This window comes from Podarcis gaigeae, assembly GCF_964106915.1.
Source record: "Podarcis gaigeae genome assembly, chromosome: 2".
NCBI classification, from domain to species: Eukaryota; Metazoa; Chordata; class Lepidosauria; order Squamata; family Lacertidae; genus Podarcis; species Podarcis gaigeae.
Window position 1 is genome coordinate 83,814,984 of NC_139679.1, and position 18,059 is coordinate 83,833,042.

The 18,059-nt window shown below is 42.9% G+C and overlaps 1 protein-coding gene across 11 annotated transcripts in view; it reads right to left on the reverse strand.

The window, feature by feature from the left end:
• Positions 1-13,545: 13,545 nt before the first annotated feature.
• ARHGEF3 (Rho guanine nucleotide exchange factor 3) overlaps positions 13,546-18,059 on the reverse strand; it is a 100,935-nt gene continuing 96,421 nt past the window's right edge. For 9 of the 11 annotated variants that reach the window (XM_083727042.1, XM_083727037.1, XM_083727038.1 and 6 more), the window contains one exon: positions 13,546-16,365. In XM_083727042.1, the coding sequence (XP_083583168.1) occupies positions 16,004-16,365 (362 nt within the window). In that variant the 3' untranslated portion in view covers positions 13,546-16,003. The remainder of the gene's footprint in view (positions 16,366-18,059) is intronic. The other 2 variants (XR_014561266.1, XR_014561267.1) reach the window with 1 other exon arrangement.

Genomic DNA, 18,059 nt, shown 5'->3' on the forward strand with positions numbered 1-18,059 from the left:
CCTTTGTATTTTTTTCCCATATAAAACTCAGTATTTCTTGAAATAATTATGGTAGGAGAATGGAATCAAAACATCCTAGAAACATAGCTTCAAATTTATATTTTTACAAATCCAGATGCACTGTTGAAAATATTTTAAATATTTTTTTTTTTAATGTTTTGAGCTCTAATCCCCTGTCCCAGCAGACTTTTAGATACTACATATCTTACTTCGCAAAACATTGATTCAGAGTGCATTTTTTGTTCATTTCCACTTACTGAATTTCTAGTTCACAAAATGCCTAAAGGTAATTATAATTACACTGCTCCCTCAGCATCTCTCCTGGCCGCAAACCAACAGTTAGGCCGGATGGTTGAAGGCAGGAGTCTTGTATGAAGGCAGGAGTCTTGTATGAAGTCCCTTGCACTTTTTACCCTAGTGAAGCTTTGTGTAACTTTATCCAAATCAGCTCGAGATTTCAAAGGGATTAGATTGTGCCTGCACCTTTGGACAATCAAAACGTAGTTGAACTGGTTATCATGCAAGACCTAAATCAAGAAGAAACAGCAATAGTATGTATCTCTGTGGAATCTCATTCCCTAACTCTTCAGAGAGGAAAATATATTTCTATGAACTTGCAGTTTGATGGCCACACAACTACCTTCCCCTTGCATTGCTTATCTGCCTTGGATAAAGGAATTGATGCCAGCTACTGTAGCCAAAAGTTGTTTCTAGTAGATTTAATTGTGTACCATTCAGTTACTAAAAGTACAAAAGCCCTGTCAGGAAAGAAAAAAAGACTGCTCTTCTGACACTATCATGACATGTCATGGGAGAAAGGAAAACATGTACTGTACACAGAAAATGATAAGAGCAACAGGGTAGAGTGATATTAACCTCCTTTGGAATGTTTCGTTTTATTTGCTAGCAGAATACCCTGCTATAAAAATGCACAAATTATACTGCAGACTCCTGACTGAGAAGATATACAGCATGTTTGGCCCAGCATAATTGATGGGATATAGTGGAAAGCAATGAACAGTTCAACCGTCCTCTGCATTTGTACTCATGAGAAGCTCATCTTCAGAGATACCTGGCAGCTTTCTGATAGCATTCACATGTTACTATGCTGGTACTGTTTCGCATAACCAGTTAAGAGATGAAAGGAAGGAGGTTGGCTGATTGATTGATTGATTGATTGAATTTATATACTACCCTATACCCAGAGGTCTCAGAGTGGTTCACAGGCTTGGCAAGGAAGAGTAACCTGCTGGCCTCCAATTCCTATCAGCCCTTTACAGCATAGTCAGTGATCAGGATGATAGTGTGATAGGAATTTGGAGGTCTTAGATATATGGAAATGTTCATAAATGTACTAACCAAGAACGTACATAGATCAGCACAGGAAGACCAACCTGGAACCATTTTGATTCCTAAACTGAGCAAATGTTTTCTCTGCAAGGTCAAAGTGGGAAACCTCCCCATTGTCTCTTTCCTCACAAATCCTGTCTTAAGGGCACATTTAAGATATGAATAGGGTGTGAGCCTGTGGCATGGCCCAGGAAATAAGTATTTATCATTACAAAAGACTGGCCAGGCTACCCAGGAAATCCAATCAAGTAACCTGCCAGACAGGAGATGTCTTTTTGTGATGTAGGTATGATGTATCTGAGGGGTGGTCTTAGGTTACACGCCTTCTGTGCTGTATGTATGATGTTTCTGGGGTGGTCTTGATCTACAGGGTGGCAATTTCAAAAGTGTTTATAAGGTCTTGCATGCCCTTTTTCTGGGTTCCTTCCCTCTCCTGCGTGTGAGGGGAGCACCCTGTTGCAACAGATCAATAAAGATCAAGCTTACTAGCTGCTTTGCTTCTCAATATTCTCTGGTTGGCCTCTGTTATCTTCTCCTACCAATAGGGAACCTATGTAAGGACTCCATATGGGCTCTTGGATACCCTATAAGGGAAAAGGGCAATTTTTGTTTACAACAATAGGAGTTGTTTCAAGTACATCTTGTATTCTAATGTGAAGGAATGAACAGCTGAGAACACATGAAAGGAGTTTGGCTAGGCAGAGCAGTATCGTTGAATTTAACTTAGGGTTATATATTAATCATGGCTGATTAAGAATAGATTTTTGTTGTAGACAGGTAAAGAACAGAATAATTAATCATAAATTAATTAAATCAGGCATTGAAGGATGGCAATGCCTGATCACATATTATAATGAGAAGGTTGGGGCAAGCTAGTCAAAAGAGCAGGGGGGCTAGTCTGACTGGTTGTAATTTTTATGGGAAAGTTGTTGGTTGTTTAAATATCATGTATGCCATCTTTGAAATGTATAAGAAACATTGCTTTGGATGTGGTTCTTTGCAGCCTCCTCCTTATTTTTTTCTTTGTCAATTATTTTTATTCCCTTTCCATAATTTTTAACAAATTGTCACCAAATTAATGCAAATTCAATACAAATTTAAAAGCTGACTTCCCACCAACCCCAGATGTACCTTCTATTTTCCTCCCTCCCTTGTTGCTCCCAATAAAATAACTCTTCCAACTATCATTTCAAAATACATTCATCCCTTCTCCCTGCACATCACCTGTTCAATTACCAATTTCTGCTATGGCTTTTATACATTGTTATAACCTGTCCTCAAAATAACTGAGTAGAGTAAATCCTCTTTTATCTATAATAGTCATTCATAAATTTTCAAACATTTCCTTCTGATACATCTTGAGTAACACTTTACCTAAGAAAAACAGATCTTGCTTCCTCCCAGACAACATACAGACATTCCTCCCTAACATTGCCTTGAGCATTGCTGTCTGACATCTGGCCCCTGTAATCAACAACTCAGCCACACTGGTGCATGCAGAGGGTGAAAATGAAACCCCTAGAATTTCTTGTAAAAATATATAGTTGTTGTTGTTGTTTAGTCGTTTAGTCGTGTCCGACTCTTCGTGACCCCATGGACCAGAGAACGCCAGGCACCTCTGTCCTCCACTGCCTCCAGCAGTTTGGTTAAACTCATGCTGGTAACCTCGAAAACACTATCCAACCATCTCGTCCTCTGTCGCCCCCTTCTCCTTGTGCCCTCCATCTTTCCCAACATCAGGGTCTTCTCCCTGGAGTCTTCTCCCTGGAAGACTCCCTGGAGAAGAGAGAGAAAAATATATAATATACCCTCAAAAAAACACTACAATCTCCCACCCTTCACATTTTGATAAATTTAATCCTCAATTTTACATACAACCATCTTATTAATAAATAAGCACAATCCATATCTATTCTTTTCTGTCTGAAAGTCTCAGAAGCCTTCAAGATTGTGTGCACTGTGGTCCATCCCGTCCCTTTCACTGTTCTTATTTCCAGCTTCAGGGGGGTAGGCTGATGTACATAATCTCAACAAAATCCATATCTCCTCTCCTTCCTCCCCCCTAAACTAATAAATCTTCCTGCAGTCCATCTTGCCAATCCACAGTTCCATTTCATCCAGCTCCACAGACTATTCTCTTCTGAGTGCTTAACATACAGTCAATCCAGTTGTTACCAATCTTTTCTTATTTACTATTTTTATTTCACAATACGAAGTTCCAAGGGGTGGTCAAAATCCCTCAAAAGTCCCTCAAGCTTGTTACTCTCCATCTTCTTTCAGGCAAAGTCCTTAGTTATGAAATAAATCCATTGTGAAGAGGTACGGTATCTTTAAAGTTCGCTGTTCCTGAAAACTTTGCATTCCATTGCTTAGGGGAGGATAGATAACACAGATCCCAGGGGAAAACACAACTTAAAATATTGCTTCCCCTCCGCTCCTTCCACCATTCAAGCAAAGCAGAAATTAGCGTCTTTCATTCTTTCCAAACCTTTCCACACATATGATTTTCTCCTTCAGCATAAATCAGGATCTTTTCAGGGGGTGCCTTTCCACTTGTGAATTATGTCCGAATTCAAAGGTATTCCACAGCTTACCAAGGGCTGTCCTTCGACAGAGCCATTGAGCCCAGCACCCTACTCACAAACCAAAAAAAGGCATTAATGGATGATTGCAGGTTGTGCCCTTTCGATACCCTCAAAAGGTATGGGGAGACATGACCCTTACCCCCCATTAATTTCCATCTGGAACCCCTCTTGGGCACCGAAGCATCCGAGAGGATGACTTGCCAGGTTTGCTGCAAAACAGGAAGTTTTATTTTTTAGGCTGTTCCTATGTGTATTTGTATTTCAATAAAGGCCTAGCTTTCTACTTGGAGACTGCATCCTTTTCTTTTTGGGTTTCTGGGAGGGATACCTCCAGTCTTTTAAATTTCTCCAGCAAAAACATAGCATGTTCAGTCTCTCTCCTTGTAGCCACCATTCTGATCCTATCCATATGTATGTGAAGAGAACCACCTGTCTTGTCAAAGGCATGGGTGTTATTTTTCTGCGATTCAAAAACAGCAGAAGACACACAAGTGGTTGAGAAGTCTTATGATTTATTAGACAGCAGGCAGATTATACATAAGAATATACCATACCAAGCTAGCAACACCTCTGTACAGCTGCTGGGAGCTCCAAAAGTAAAGCAGCAGGGTGGACCCCTCTGTAGCCACCAAGTGACAAGGCCTGCAGGTCTGTGCCCTTGTGTCTGAACCCTGGGGGCTTTTATAGGCTTAATTGCCTGTTGCACAATGTGAAATTTGACTATATTGCCTACATCTGGGGTGGACCATGTGATTGAGGCTAGAGCTGCCAACAATAAGCCTTCAAGTTCATTGATCATAGGATCCTTCTAATGTAGTTGTTGTCTCTTGCAGGTGTTTAGGCTGGGTTCCTCCCAAGATGGTACAGCCATACACTATCTCTTGTAAAATTGTAAGTTGGCAAGTGAACAAGGTACACAAGTTTGCAAAATTAAGCTCTTTAACAAAAAACATAAGCTAACCGCTGCCCAAAAGAGCAGTGAAGGCCTTATATGGGTGGCATGGAGGACCAATTGTGACAGGCCACTAGGCCTCCTTGATATACAATATGTCTTCCAGTGTGTTTCCCACACACCACCAAAACTCCAAAACATGGTTAGAAAACAACCCAGAATTTGGGTTGTTGTGACATTAACCCAGGCTCTTGATTTGTTTCCATGAAATCATGTGTAGTAAACCCAAAACCAACTTTTGCTTCGGCTTGTAGGCTGTAGAGAAACAAACCAGAAGCCTGACTTATTGTTTCACAATAATCCAGACTTTGACTTTGTTCTTCTCCCACCTGACATATGAGTGGGGAAGCAGCAAAGCAAATGCCCACATTAAACCATAGTTTATTTTAAACTGTGGTTTAATGTTGTGTCCAGGAAAAGGCCAGGTGTGGATTCCATCCTGCATTCCTGTTTGCAATAATTGAACTGGAGATGGCAATGGTTCTAAATTAAAATGACATTTAGACTTGTGGATGTGGTAGCATGGCAACAATTTTAAGTCAACAGGGCAGCGAAGAAACTGATCAAACATTTCTAAAACAAACTCATTGGTACATGTATTGACCCCAGTGGCGTAGCATGGGTTGTCAGCACCCGGGGCAAGGCAAGTAATTTGTGCCCCCTAAGCCGTGGATTGCGCCCCCTAACCCGTGGATTTCCGCCCCCTAACCCTAACCCCCAGATGTTGCGCCCGGTGCGGCCGGCACCCCCGGCACCCCCCACGCTACGCCACTGATTGACCCAAATCTGCACACCATTAGTTGCTCAGAATGCATCCAAAATGAAGAACCATAATATTTAAATTATAGTAATGTGAGTACATTAAATGAGAAATAGAACAATATTAGAGATACATCTCCAACCTGTTCATTTCATTTTCCGTAGGAAGATGATATTACAGCAGAGAAATCATTTGGCTTCACAGCTTTGAGAGACAAGCTAATAATTATTATTACTTACTAGTTAGAAATCTGAGGGGAGCCAATAATGCTTAAATAGGATAATCAGAGTTTATAGCACTAATTGACATAAAAAACCATCTCTAGACATATTCATTACAGAAAGTGTGGTTCAATTATCTAGGACTGTGGCAATTTATATTTTGGCTAATTAAGCTTTCTCCATGAGAATTCAACTCCAGCTTTCTTGGGAAGGTAGTCTAGAAATTACCTCTGAGGACTAAAGTAGATATAATGCCAGCAGTTCCATGTGCTGGATCTGTCCCAGTCACTTAGAAAGCGGGGGGTGTCAAGCAAAGGGTACCCACAGTTGAGGAGTGCAGAACCTGCTTACTGCCATGCAGCTTCTCTCTCAGCTAAACCCTCTTCTGTTTCTGGAAATTGAAGATAAGATGTTCTGTGTTCCTCATCTGCATACTCCTTTTTTGCTGTCACATAATTGGCATTACTTTCTGTGGTGTAATAATCATCAAGATCAAGTGCTTCATAAATAAATGGTTTTATTTTTGTCTGGAAGCTTACAAGTTGCCAGACATTGGCAAACTACATAAGGGTGCTACTGCCGCTGATGATGAGGATGATGATGATGATGATGATGATTATACCCTGTACATTTGATTGGGTTGCCCCAGTTATTATTATACCCTATACATCATATATGTCTGGGATATATGATGTAGGGCTCATCTCGTTAGTACTGTAAGGTCATGTGGCAAGACAGTATAAAATGTAGCCACAGTACCTTTCAGCAGGAATCTTACCACCTTACATTTCTGGAGTCCAGCCATCAACTGACACTAATGGACCAGCTTAAAATAATTGTAAAGTTTATTTTACAAAAGTAAAGCAGCATGTGGAAATATGTTGCTTCTTACACATAATTACAGTCATACCTCATGTTACGTTTGCTTCAGGTTGAGCGTTTTCAGGTTGCGTCCCGTGGTGACCCGGAAGTACCAGAAAGGGTTACTTCCAGGTTTCGCTGCTCGCGCATGCGCAGACGCGCAAAATGACATCACGCGCATGCGCAGAAGCGGCGAATCGCGACACGCGCAGACGTGGGTTGCGTTCTGCTCATGTTGCAAACGGGCCTCCAGAACGGATCCCGTTCGCAACCAAAGGTACCACTGTATATCTTTCTAGCTTGCTAGAAAGGGTCAACCCCAACAGTACCTCAAAGTGTCGAGATAGTCTGGGTCCAGCTCTAACACCATCTTCAGTTCTTCCTTCTCCCCCCAAAGTGGCTTGCTGGTCCATTCAGAACCACAGCTTATTATCTACAGTACTTTGACCCTGCCTGTCTCCAGTAGGGGGAAGTCACCCCTAACAAGAATGTCACCCACCCCACCAGGCAAATACTTCTTCACACTGCACATAGTTAAACTACGATATTCACAATCACAAGATACAGTGATGGTGACCAACTTGGGCGGCTTAAAAAAGCGATTAGCATTTTTCCCATGGGTTACTCTGTACGTGATTATTAGTCACAAATTGTATGTCTTCTAACTGCTTACCTTCCCAAATGAGACAAAGTATGCATCTGCATACCAGTTGATAGGGATCACGTGTTAGAGAGTGTGGTTTCACATGTTCTGCTTGTGGTCTCCTTTCATAGGCATCTGGTTGGTCATGGTGAGAACAGAATGTTGGACACGATAGGCTTTTCAATGTACCGGTATTCTAATAACATTTTCTTCATAGTTATATTTTACTTTTTCCCAGTTTCATATTTCACTGTAAAATGGATACTTCAAATATTTGAGGGAGTGTGTGTGTAGAAAATCAGTGTAAAATGGATCTTTAGATTTTAATCATTGTGTATAGTTCAATTTGAACAGTAGTAGAATAAGCTACTAGTTTACATTAATATGTAACCCCGAAATTTTTGATCCCCTCCAGACTGATAGCAAATTTTTGTGCTTGTTTTGTGCCATTAAACATTCGGGGTAACATGTTAACAAAGCTTAGTTGTAGTACAGTGGTACATTGGGTTACAAACACCTCGGGTTACAAACAGACTCGGGTTACAGACTCTGTTAACCCGGAAGTAGTACCTCGGGTTAAGAACTTTGCCCCAGGATGAGAACAGAAATTGTGTGCTGGTGGCGCAGCAGCAGTAGGAGGCCCCATTAGCTAAAGTGGTACCTCAGGTTAAGAATGGTTTCAGGTTAAGAATGGACATCCGGAATGAATTAAGTTTGTAACCAGAGGTACCACTGTACCGGAGATCACTTACATTTTACCCAGCAGATGGCAGCAACAGTCTAACAACATCACTGTGTTCTCTACTGTGCTACTTTTAACAAAAAAACCCACATCATCTAAATTGTGATCTGTGGCTCAAATCTTGCCAGCTACTGAGGCTTATGCCAACAGACTTTCCTAGCACCATTCTTATACCCCTTACTTTAACAGCTATTCTTCATGCCATGGAAGAAAGTGCTTGTGAAAGGTTCTCTCAGTTTGCAAGTGTGTTTACTATTGTGTACAGGTAGCTACTGCTTAAGGAAAAAATGTTTTAACAGGCCCATGCCCCTCCAGCTCATTAAACTAGTGCCATGGTTCTTTGGGTCCTGGCATGTGTGATTTAAGGCCCCAGTTTATGAAGTCTTCATAGACTTTTGCTCTTCACCTTCTGGTTCAGGTATAGGCTGTGCTTCAAAGTGCCCTTTAATTACTGTTTTTATATCCTGCTTTTCTATAAATGCTACACCCTGCAGCTGAGAATAAGGAAGCAGGCAAGAAGATGGCTTGAGCACGGGTGAAGGAAATGCAACTCACAGTGAAATGCAACTTGTATTGAATGCAATCAGACATTGCTATGTGCTGATGTTCAAGCCTATGGCGATGTGGAGTTAACCAGGGCTATTGACTGTTTGGCTCCGAAGTGCCCTCTCCGATTGCATGGAGCCCGGAGAGCCCCGTGGTTTTCCATGGATCTGAGGGCAATGAAACAATCGTTGAGACAGCTAGAGCGCCGGTGGCGGATAACTCATTCTGAATCTGACCGGACACAGATTAGAGCTCAACGTCGAGCCTACCAAGTGGCGATAGCGACGGCGAAGAAGACTTTCTTCACCGCCTCTATTGCATCTGCAGAAAACAGCAGCAGGAGACTTTTTCAGGTGGTTCACAATTTAGCGGAACCACCTGCAACATCGGGGCCCAGTATGGGCCACATGTTCTCCTGCAATGATTTTGCAAAGTTTTTTGCAGATAAAATCGCTCAGATTCGGGAAGAAGTAGACTCCACCGTGGGAGCAGGGCCGGGGTGGGAGAGTGCTAGAGTCCTGTCTAGTCAAGTTGTGTGGGATCAATTCCAATCTGTTACCTCCGAGGATGTGGACAGGCTGCTTGGACGAGTGAAGCCAACCACCTGTCTCCTGGATCCTTGCCCATCCTGGCTTATAAAAGCTAGCCGGGAAGGACGGGGCGATGGGCTTCATGGGGTGGTGAATGCTTCCCTCCATGAGGGAACCTTCCCAGACCCGCTGAAAGAGGGGATTATTAAACCGCTTCTTAAAAAAAACATCTTTAGATGCGGCCACGATGGCCAATTATCGCCCAGTCTCAAACCTTCCATTCTTGGGCAAGGTGATTGAGCGAGTGGTTGCTGAACAACTCCAGGCACGCCTGGAAGAAGCAGACCATTTGGATCCCTTCCAGTCGGGATTCAGGCCTCATCATGGGACTGAAACTGCCTTGGTCGCACTGGTTGATGATCTCCGGCGGGCTAGGGACAAAGGTAAGAGCTGTTTCCTAGTTCTGCTGGATCTCTCAGAGGCGTTTGATACCATCGACCATAACATCCTTCTGGACTGTCTTGAGAGGCTGGGAGCTGGGGGCACTGTCATACAGTGGTTCTGCTCCTTCCTCCTGGGCCGTGTTCAGAAAGTGGTGGTGGGGGATGAGTGCTCAGACCCCTGGGCTCTCACTTGTTGGGTGCCTCAGGGTTCTGTCCTCTCCCCCATGCTTTTCAACATTTACATGCAGCCACTGGGAGAGATCATCAGGAGGTTTGGGCTGGGTGTTCATCAGTATGCAGATGATACCCAGCTCTACCTCTCTTTTAAATCAGAACCAGTGAAGGCGGTGAAGGTCCTGTGTGAGTGTTTGGAAGCGGTTGGAGGATGGATGGCGGCTAACAGATTGAGGTTGAATCCTGACAAGACAGAAGTACTGTTTTTGGGGGACAGGAGGCGGGCAGGTGTGGAGGATTCCCTGGTCCTGAATGGGGTTACTGTGCCCCTGAAGGACCAGGTGCGCAGCCTGGGAGTCATTTTGGACTCACAGCTGTCCATGGAGGCACAGGTCAAATCTGTATCCAGGGCAGCTGTTTACCAGCTCCATCTGGTACGTAGGCTGAGACCGTATCTGCCTGCAGACTGTCTCGCCAGAGTGGTACATGCTCTGGTTATCTCCCGCTTGGACTACTGCAATGCGCTCTACGTGGGGCTACCTTTGAAGGTGACCCGGAAACTACAACTAATCCAGAATGCGGCAGCTAGACTGGTGACTGGGAGCGGCCGCCGAGACCATATAACACCGATCTTGAAAGACCTACATTGGCTCCCAGTACGTTTCCGAGCACAATTCAAAGTGTTGGTGCTGACCTTTAAAGCCCTAAATGGCCTCGGTCCAGTATACCTGAAGGAGCGTCTCCTCCCCCATCATTCTGCCCAGATACTGAGGTTCAGCTCCGAGGGCCTTCTGGCAGTTCCCTCACTGCGAGAGGCCAAGTTACAGGGAACCAGGCAGAGGGCCTTCTCGGTAGTGGTGCCCGCCCTGTGGAACGCCCTCCCATCAGATGTCAAAGCGATAAACATCTACCTGACATTCAGAAGACATCTGAAGGCAGCCCTGTTCAGGGAATATGTGATATTTTAGTGTATCTTTCGTCTTTGTTGGAAGCCGCCCAGAGTGGCTGGGGAAACCCAACCAGATGGGCGGGGTACAAATAATAAATTATTATTATTATTATTATTATTATTATTATTATTATTATTATTGTGTCCTTAAAAGGTAAAGGTAAAGGGACCCCTGACCATTAGGTCCAGTCGTGGCCGACTCTGGGACTGCAGCGCTCATCTCGCTTTATTGGCCGAGGGAGCCGGCGTACAGCTTCCGGGTCATGTGGCCAGCATGACTAAGCCGCTTCTGGCGAACCAGAGCAGCACACGGAAACGCCGTTTACGTTCCCACCGGAGCGGTACCTATTTATCTACTTGCACTTTGATGTGCTTTCGAACTGCTAGGTTGGCAGGAGCTGGGACCGAGCAATGGGAGCTCACCCCATCGCAGGGATTCGAACTGCCGACCTTCTGATCGGCAAGTCCTAGGCTCTGTGGTTTAACCCACAGCGCCACCCATATCCTTCTATTGTGTCCTTAGTTAGCTGTAAAGCAGACTTGTCCCAGGTAGCCACTGGCTTGTTACATGCTGGTCCTAGAAAGGGAATAGAGCCATATAAGGCCCCTGTGACACATTTGCAAGGCATGTATCTGCCAGGATTTGGACTCTACCCTTGAAGCAGGAGATTGTGTCCAGGTGTCCAGAATATCTTAATTGTCCAGGCCCTATCAGAAAAGGTACATTCTTAGCTAATGCAATTCAAAACGCTGGATTTAACTTATAAGAACTTTTACAGCTCAGGAGCCCAATATATTTTGGATCGTCTCACCCAATATGAACCTACCTGGACCCTTGGGTCTTCATCAAGTTCTTCTCAGGGTGCTTTCTCTGAGGTTTGGAGTGTGGCAATAAGAGAGAGAGCATTTTCCATTGTGGCTCACCATCTGTGGTATTCTCTCTCCAATGAGGCAGACCCCCCCCCCCAAGTGTCCCTATTTTTCAGGGACATCCCTGATTTAGAGAAGCCATCCCGGTTTCTGATTTGATCCCGGAATGTCCTGCGTTTCCTTAAAATGTCCCAATTGTCATTGGAGAAATGTTGGAGGGTATGGAGTTATCCAGCCCCCAAGCTGTCTGAAGGCAATCCTGTATAGGGAAGTTGTTTTAATGCTTATTGTTTTATTATGCTTTTGTATATGTTTTGTATATGTTTGTATATGCAGGTGGCGCTGTGGGTAAAACCTCAGTGCCTAGGACTTGCCGATCGAAAGGTCGGCGGTTCAAATCCCCGCGGCGGGTTGCGCTCCCGTCTTTCGGTCCCAGCGCCTGCCAACGTAGCAGTTCGAAAGCACCCCCGGGTGCAAGTAGATAAATAGGGACCGCTTACCAGCGGGAAGGTAAACGGCGTTCTGTGTGCTGCGCTGGCTCACCAGATGCAGCTTGCCACGTGACCCGGAAGTGTCTTCGGACAGCGCTAGCTCCCGGCCTATAGAGTGAGATGAGCACACAACCCTAGAGTCTGTCAAGACTGGCTCGTACGGGCAGGGGTACCTTTACCTTTTTATATGTTGTAAACTGCTTAGACTGATGGGGCAACCCAATAAGATGTATGGGGTATAACTAGTCAAATTATCATTATAGAATGAGACGTCCCTATTTTCATTGGAAAAATGTTGGAGAGTACAATGAGGTCCACATTATCTGGAGTAGATGGAATAAAGGGGCTTCACCAAGACCACTAGCAATATAAGGCAAGGGTTTGTTCTCAGCCCCAAGCTGTTAAATTAGCTGGTTGATTCCACATTCCCTAATGCAACAAAACACTCATTGGTGAGTTAAGTTAAATTCCTTCACAGATTCCACTCAGATAAATTCCAGTTCAACTGAATTATTCCCCAAATACTTTTCCCCCACACAGATGTTCTCATCCCTCAAAAAAGCACTTTAAACAGTTCTGATACCCTCTTTTCTGAGTTGGTGGGGCCTAGTATTTTAACAGATTTCTCTTTGTAGGCTTTGAACAGCATATATATGATACTGTAATAAAAAACACTTTTAAAAATGTATGCTATTCATGGCATCACCAATGTGGTGGCCATGGGCACCACAGCAATCTCAGGTACATCCTTGGCACCCACAAAGTTACCCTGCTCCACCCATTTTTATTTTTCAGGTTTTTGTTGTTATTTGCCTGTGGTTTTCTTTGTGGGTTTATCTAGTTTTTAGTCTTTTGGGGGGGTATGTGTTTTTTTTTGGGGGGAGGGGTTCTTGGAACCACCAGTTTTTCTTCAGTGGTCCCCATGGCACTTTCTTAGATTTTTCAAACTGCACTGAGATCCAAAACGGTCGGGGAACCCGGCTGTGCTGCTACACTGAAAACTAAAAGGAAAGTGTTATAAAGTAATCCAGAGGAGCACATTTAGGGTGTTTGTCATAAGTCTTTAAATTCGTATTTCTGGTCTATCTAATTAAAGAGCAAGACCTTGCCGTGAACTAAAGCTGAAGAATACCGCACCAAGTATTTCTAATAGGAATACAATATGCATTGCTTTCTACTGGTAACTTTTCACATTACATCTGATACAGATAACTTATATTTTTTAAAAAAATATATAGTTTGAAAAAGTCTATTCAATTTATTTACATTTTAGTAACTTGTTATATTAGTTTTGATTACTAAAAGTATCCTCAGTTTAGCGATAAATGAATGTAAATATTACTGAAAACAGATGTCAGAAATCACAGAAAGTTTGTAAAGTGAGGTTATCTAGCTTTGCATATTAAGCAACAATATATTTAAAAAACAGACCGTTCAATGTAATTTATTTGAAATGCTTTGAGAACAGTGTAAGGCTATTATGCAAAAAAAGAGATTTAATCAATACATCAATTATTTTTAAGAAATGAAGACATTACAAGGTATCTCCAACATTTTGGCAAGTATTTGTCATTTCAGTAGTTCACATCCTAATATACTTTCTACTTCCTTCTATTGTGAAAAATACTTCCACTTACTCTGGATCAACTTCCAAAATGAAGCAATTAAAATAAATTACAAGCCTGAAATAGAAAACAACCATATTTAAAACCTAAACATACAGAAATATGTTCTATAGAGTAAAATTGACCATAATTTTGTTTGAAAAAATATAGGTATTAACCTGCTTTCTTATCGATTATCTCAGCACGATTCTTCTAACACAGCAGAACATATTTACAAATTAAATTTGACATCTTATTTACTCTTACAGTTTTTCTGTAAACATGTAAAATGTATGAAGTATGTATTTTGGCAATATCAATGCTTCTGCAGTGCTGACGTTAGACTCTATACTGTGCAGAAAATGGAAATAGTGGTATCAGAGAACATTTCAGTGCACTAGGTTGCAAATTTCAGGACCCTTCTTTAGAAAGGGTCAAATTCAGCATTACAGTACTGTTCAACCTTACATTTGAAATTAGAGTTTGATTCATAAGTACAAATTTTATTGACATTTTACCTACTTTAAGGGTGCCAAGCTAGTCAAATGTAATTTTCAGACCAATAGGCTGAAAGAGTGGGTCAAACACTTTTTGAGGTGTGAGTTTCTAGAGATGCAGTAATAGTGAATGCCGTGTGCAGATGTCTATAGAAACAAATATTCAATGTGTGTGTGTGCTGAATAAGCAAAATTCCTTTGGTGGGTTGCATTAGAAATATTATTGCAAACCATAGTTATAAAATTAGAGTCACCCCTTACTTTAATCATAATTAAGCCAGAGCACACCCAAATAACATGGAGGTTAATTCTCTGAACAGAGCCAATGAGAAATCTACATTTTTATTAGCATGTGGTGTAGTCCCAGTCCTAACTTTCTGTAAGCCTGTTACAGAAGTCTGGGGAGCCCACCTGAGCTTTGTTCTCAATTCTGGCCTTGAGGATGACACTGAACAGCTTCCCCATACAGGTCTTTTAATAGAAGTGTCTGTATCTGTGAATCACACATAAGAGAGCAGGCAGTGTGTTATGTACTGAGTTGAATAGGATCCAAACTGCAGCAGTTTGATTGGTCCTAGAACAATAGGATCCAAAATGCAGCAGTCTGATTGGTCCTAGAACAATAGGATTCAGAATGCAGCAGTCTGATTGGTCCTAGAACAATGCAGCAGTATGATTGGTCGGCAGGAGCCACCCAATCCAGCTCCAGATAGAAGTGAATCCAAAACCTGATTGGCCTACAGGAGAATTCCGGAATTAGCCAATCATGTGCAGCCCATTGTGTAAATAATGTATATAAAGCAGATACTTTGAGGGGACTTCCATTCCCTCCTCACCACTATGAGCTGAATAAAGACCATGAAATCCACTCTCGACTCTGAGTATATTTCACAGTGGATACTGGGATGACAGAAGAAAGGCTTATTTTTGTAGACATCACAAAATGGCTATCCTGAGGGCAGTATTAGATAGACATTAGATACAGCTAAAATGTTAATATTTTAGAAGCACCATTTTGCATACAAACTGCCTGGCTGTGCACATAGAAAGGGCTACATAAAACAAAACACAGCAATTTAAACAAAGTATTTTGATGTTTCAGCTTCTTTACTCTTTTAATGCTTTATTCTAAATGGGACAGTAGGTAAACTACCATCCAATTATCAGAAAACACCACCATATAAACTGGAACTTTCATCTGAAGATTCAGTACTGGCACACAACTTACTTTCAAATGACCTTTTAGTTGGCATCTGTGTACTGAGAAAATACATATTCTGCACTGGCCATAACTGTTAAATTAAGATGATGAAAGTCACCAATCAATCAATGAGACTCTTAGTTTTAGTATTTCAAGCTTTTTTGAAACCTACACACATCATTCACAAAAAAATTCTAGATGTGATAGCTTTAAAATGCTTTGTTCATGTCCTTGTGTGTGGTTGCCTTGTGAGAGGTCAAAATAGGGCACTTTATAAAACAGAGATTCTTGGTATGTAATATGCATAAAAATAGTAGCTTAGAGGTCATATCTACCAGCAAGACATTGGAAATAATTGGTCAAATAACCTCTCTCAGCCAGAGACGTTTACAGAATTATCACAGGATTATAGTTGCCATATCAAATTACGCACACCAGCAGTTACAGTACTATGGTTGAAAGGTACAAATATAATAGAGACTGAGTTGACATTGTGACAAAATTATTAAAAAGTGCTTCTTGTTCCATATGTGGAATGCAAATACTGTACAGGTAAGACACAGAAGACCACTATGCGGTTGTTGTCAGACATTGCTTTCTATCTCTTTGTCAGTCTGCCAAGGGTATGTCTGCTCCATGTGGTCACAGTCAATGCTGATTTCACTGATGTCCATACTACAGTCAGACCCACTGTCTGATTGGTCCATTTGCTCAAGCTTAGATTCCTGCCGGGGTATTCTGTTCCTACTTGATGATGTACTCGATGATGTTAGTAAGGGGTCTTCGGAATCAAGTGTCCGGACTTCGCTTGATGCGCAAGAGACTGATTCTTTGGCTTGGCGGATGCAGTTGAGCCACTGCTGTTTGTTGAAGGTGTCATTTGCTTGCAGTGAGTGTGACTGGCTTTGAGATCCCTTTCTGAAGCTGACTCTAAAGAAGTTTTTAACTAAAATAAATGAGCCACATTAGTATATATGCTTCTTGGAAGAGGACATTGTGTGTGTGTGGGGGGGGGTTAATAGACATAAGGTAAAGGTAAAGGTACCCCTGCCCGTGCGGGCCAGTCTTGACAGACTCTGGGGTTGGTGCGCCCATCTCACTCAAGAAGCCGGGGGCCAGCGCTGTCCGGAGACACTTCCGGGTCACGTGGCCAGTGTGACAAAGCTGCATCTGGCAAGCCAGCGCAGCACACGGAAACGCCGTTTACCTTCCCGCCAGTAAGCGGTCCCTATTTATCTACTTGCACCCGGGGGTGCTTTCGAACTGCTAGATTGGTAAGCACTGGGACCGAGCAGCGGGAGCGCACCCTGCCGCAGGGATTCAAACCGCCAACCTTTCGATCGGCAAGCCCTAGGCGCTGAGGCTTTTACCCACAGCGCCACCCGCGTCCCAATAATAGACATACTTCTACATTAATGATATACCAGAAGAGTGCACGGCTTGGATCCCACTAAGAGAAATGCAGCCCACCATCCATGTACAAAGTCTCCCACATGATTCCTTCTACACAGTTTAGAAATTCAATGGAAGCAGAATCAAAAGGAAATACAGTCATACCTTGTGTTGCTTTAGGTTCATGTTGCATCTTTTAGGCTTGCAAATGCGGCAAACCCCAAAGTGTATACTTCCGGGTTTCACCGCGTGTGTGTACGCAGAAGTGTTCTGTGCGCTTTGCACATGCACAGAAGCACTCTATCACGCCATGCGCATGCACAGAAGCGGCGATCTAGTTACAGACTTTTCAGGGTGTGAACGGTACCCCAGAAGGGATTGAGTCTGTAACTAGAGGTACCACGGTAGTGTTTCAAGCCATGGGTGGACTACTATACAAGGTTTATGAGCTGGACAGTCCCGCTTAAGAGAAAACATGTTTTGTGCTTTCTTCAGCTTGTTTTACTACAGACTAGACCTCTTTCCCCACCATTTTATTTTATTCTAACGAATGTCACACACAAAAATTCAGCAATGTTAACCATCCGTGGCAATCAGCAGCAGCCAGTCAGATGATGTAATGATTATAAGTACAAGCAACCACTTGTACTTATATCACAAAGAGGGGAATAACATTTGTGAGAATCATGTCACTGGTCTTCATGGTATTTTGTCAGTATCTGGGAATATGCACAGTGCTGTCCTCCTTAATTGAGTGCTGCTGGACAAGGTCATGGGGGGCTGTCCTTTCTTCCAATAGTGATGGCAGCGATTTACTCTTGCAAAACTCTTTCACCAACTCTCACTGGTGACGGATTTAGGGGAGTGCAACTGGTTTATCCAAACTGGGCACTGAGCAGAGAGGGTGCCACAGAGGACACTTCAGCAATGACGAGCAACAAAAGGCAAGAGGTGGCAGTGGTGGGAGGCGCCAAATTCTGGTGTTGCACAGGGAGCCGCTAAAATTTTAAAACTCAAAGTCTGTCACCACTGGTGAAAACAGATTGGAGCAGTAGGTTCTTAGCATTATCATTTAAAACCAACTCCTGCAAGAGTATCCAATAGAAAACATGAAGGTACAGTGGTGCCCTGCAAGACGAATGCCTCGCAAGACGGAAAACTCGCTAGACGAAAGAGTTTTCCGTTTTGGAGGTGCTTCGCAAAACTAATTTCCTATGGGCTTGCTTCGCAAGACGAAAATGTCTTGCG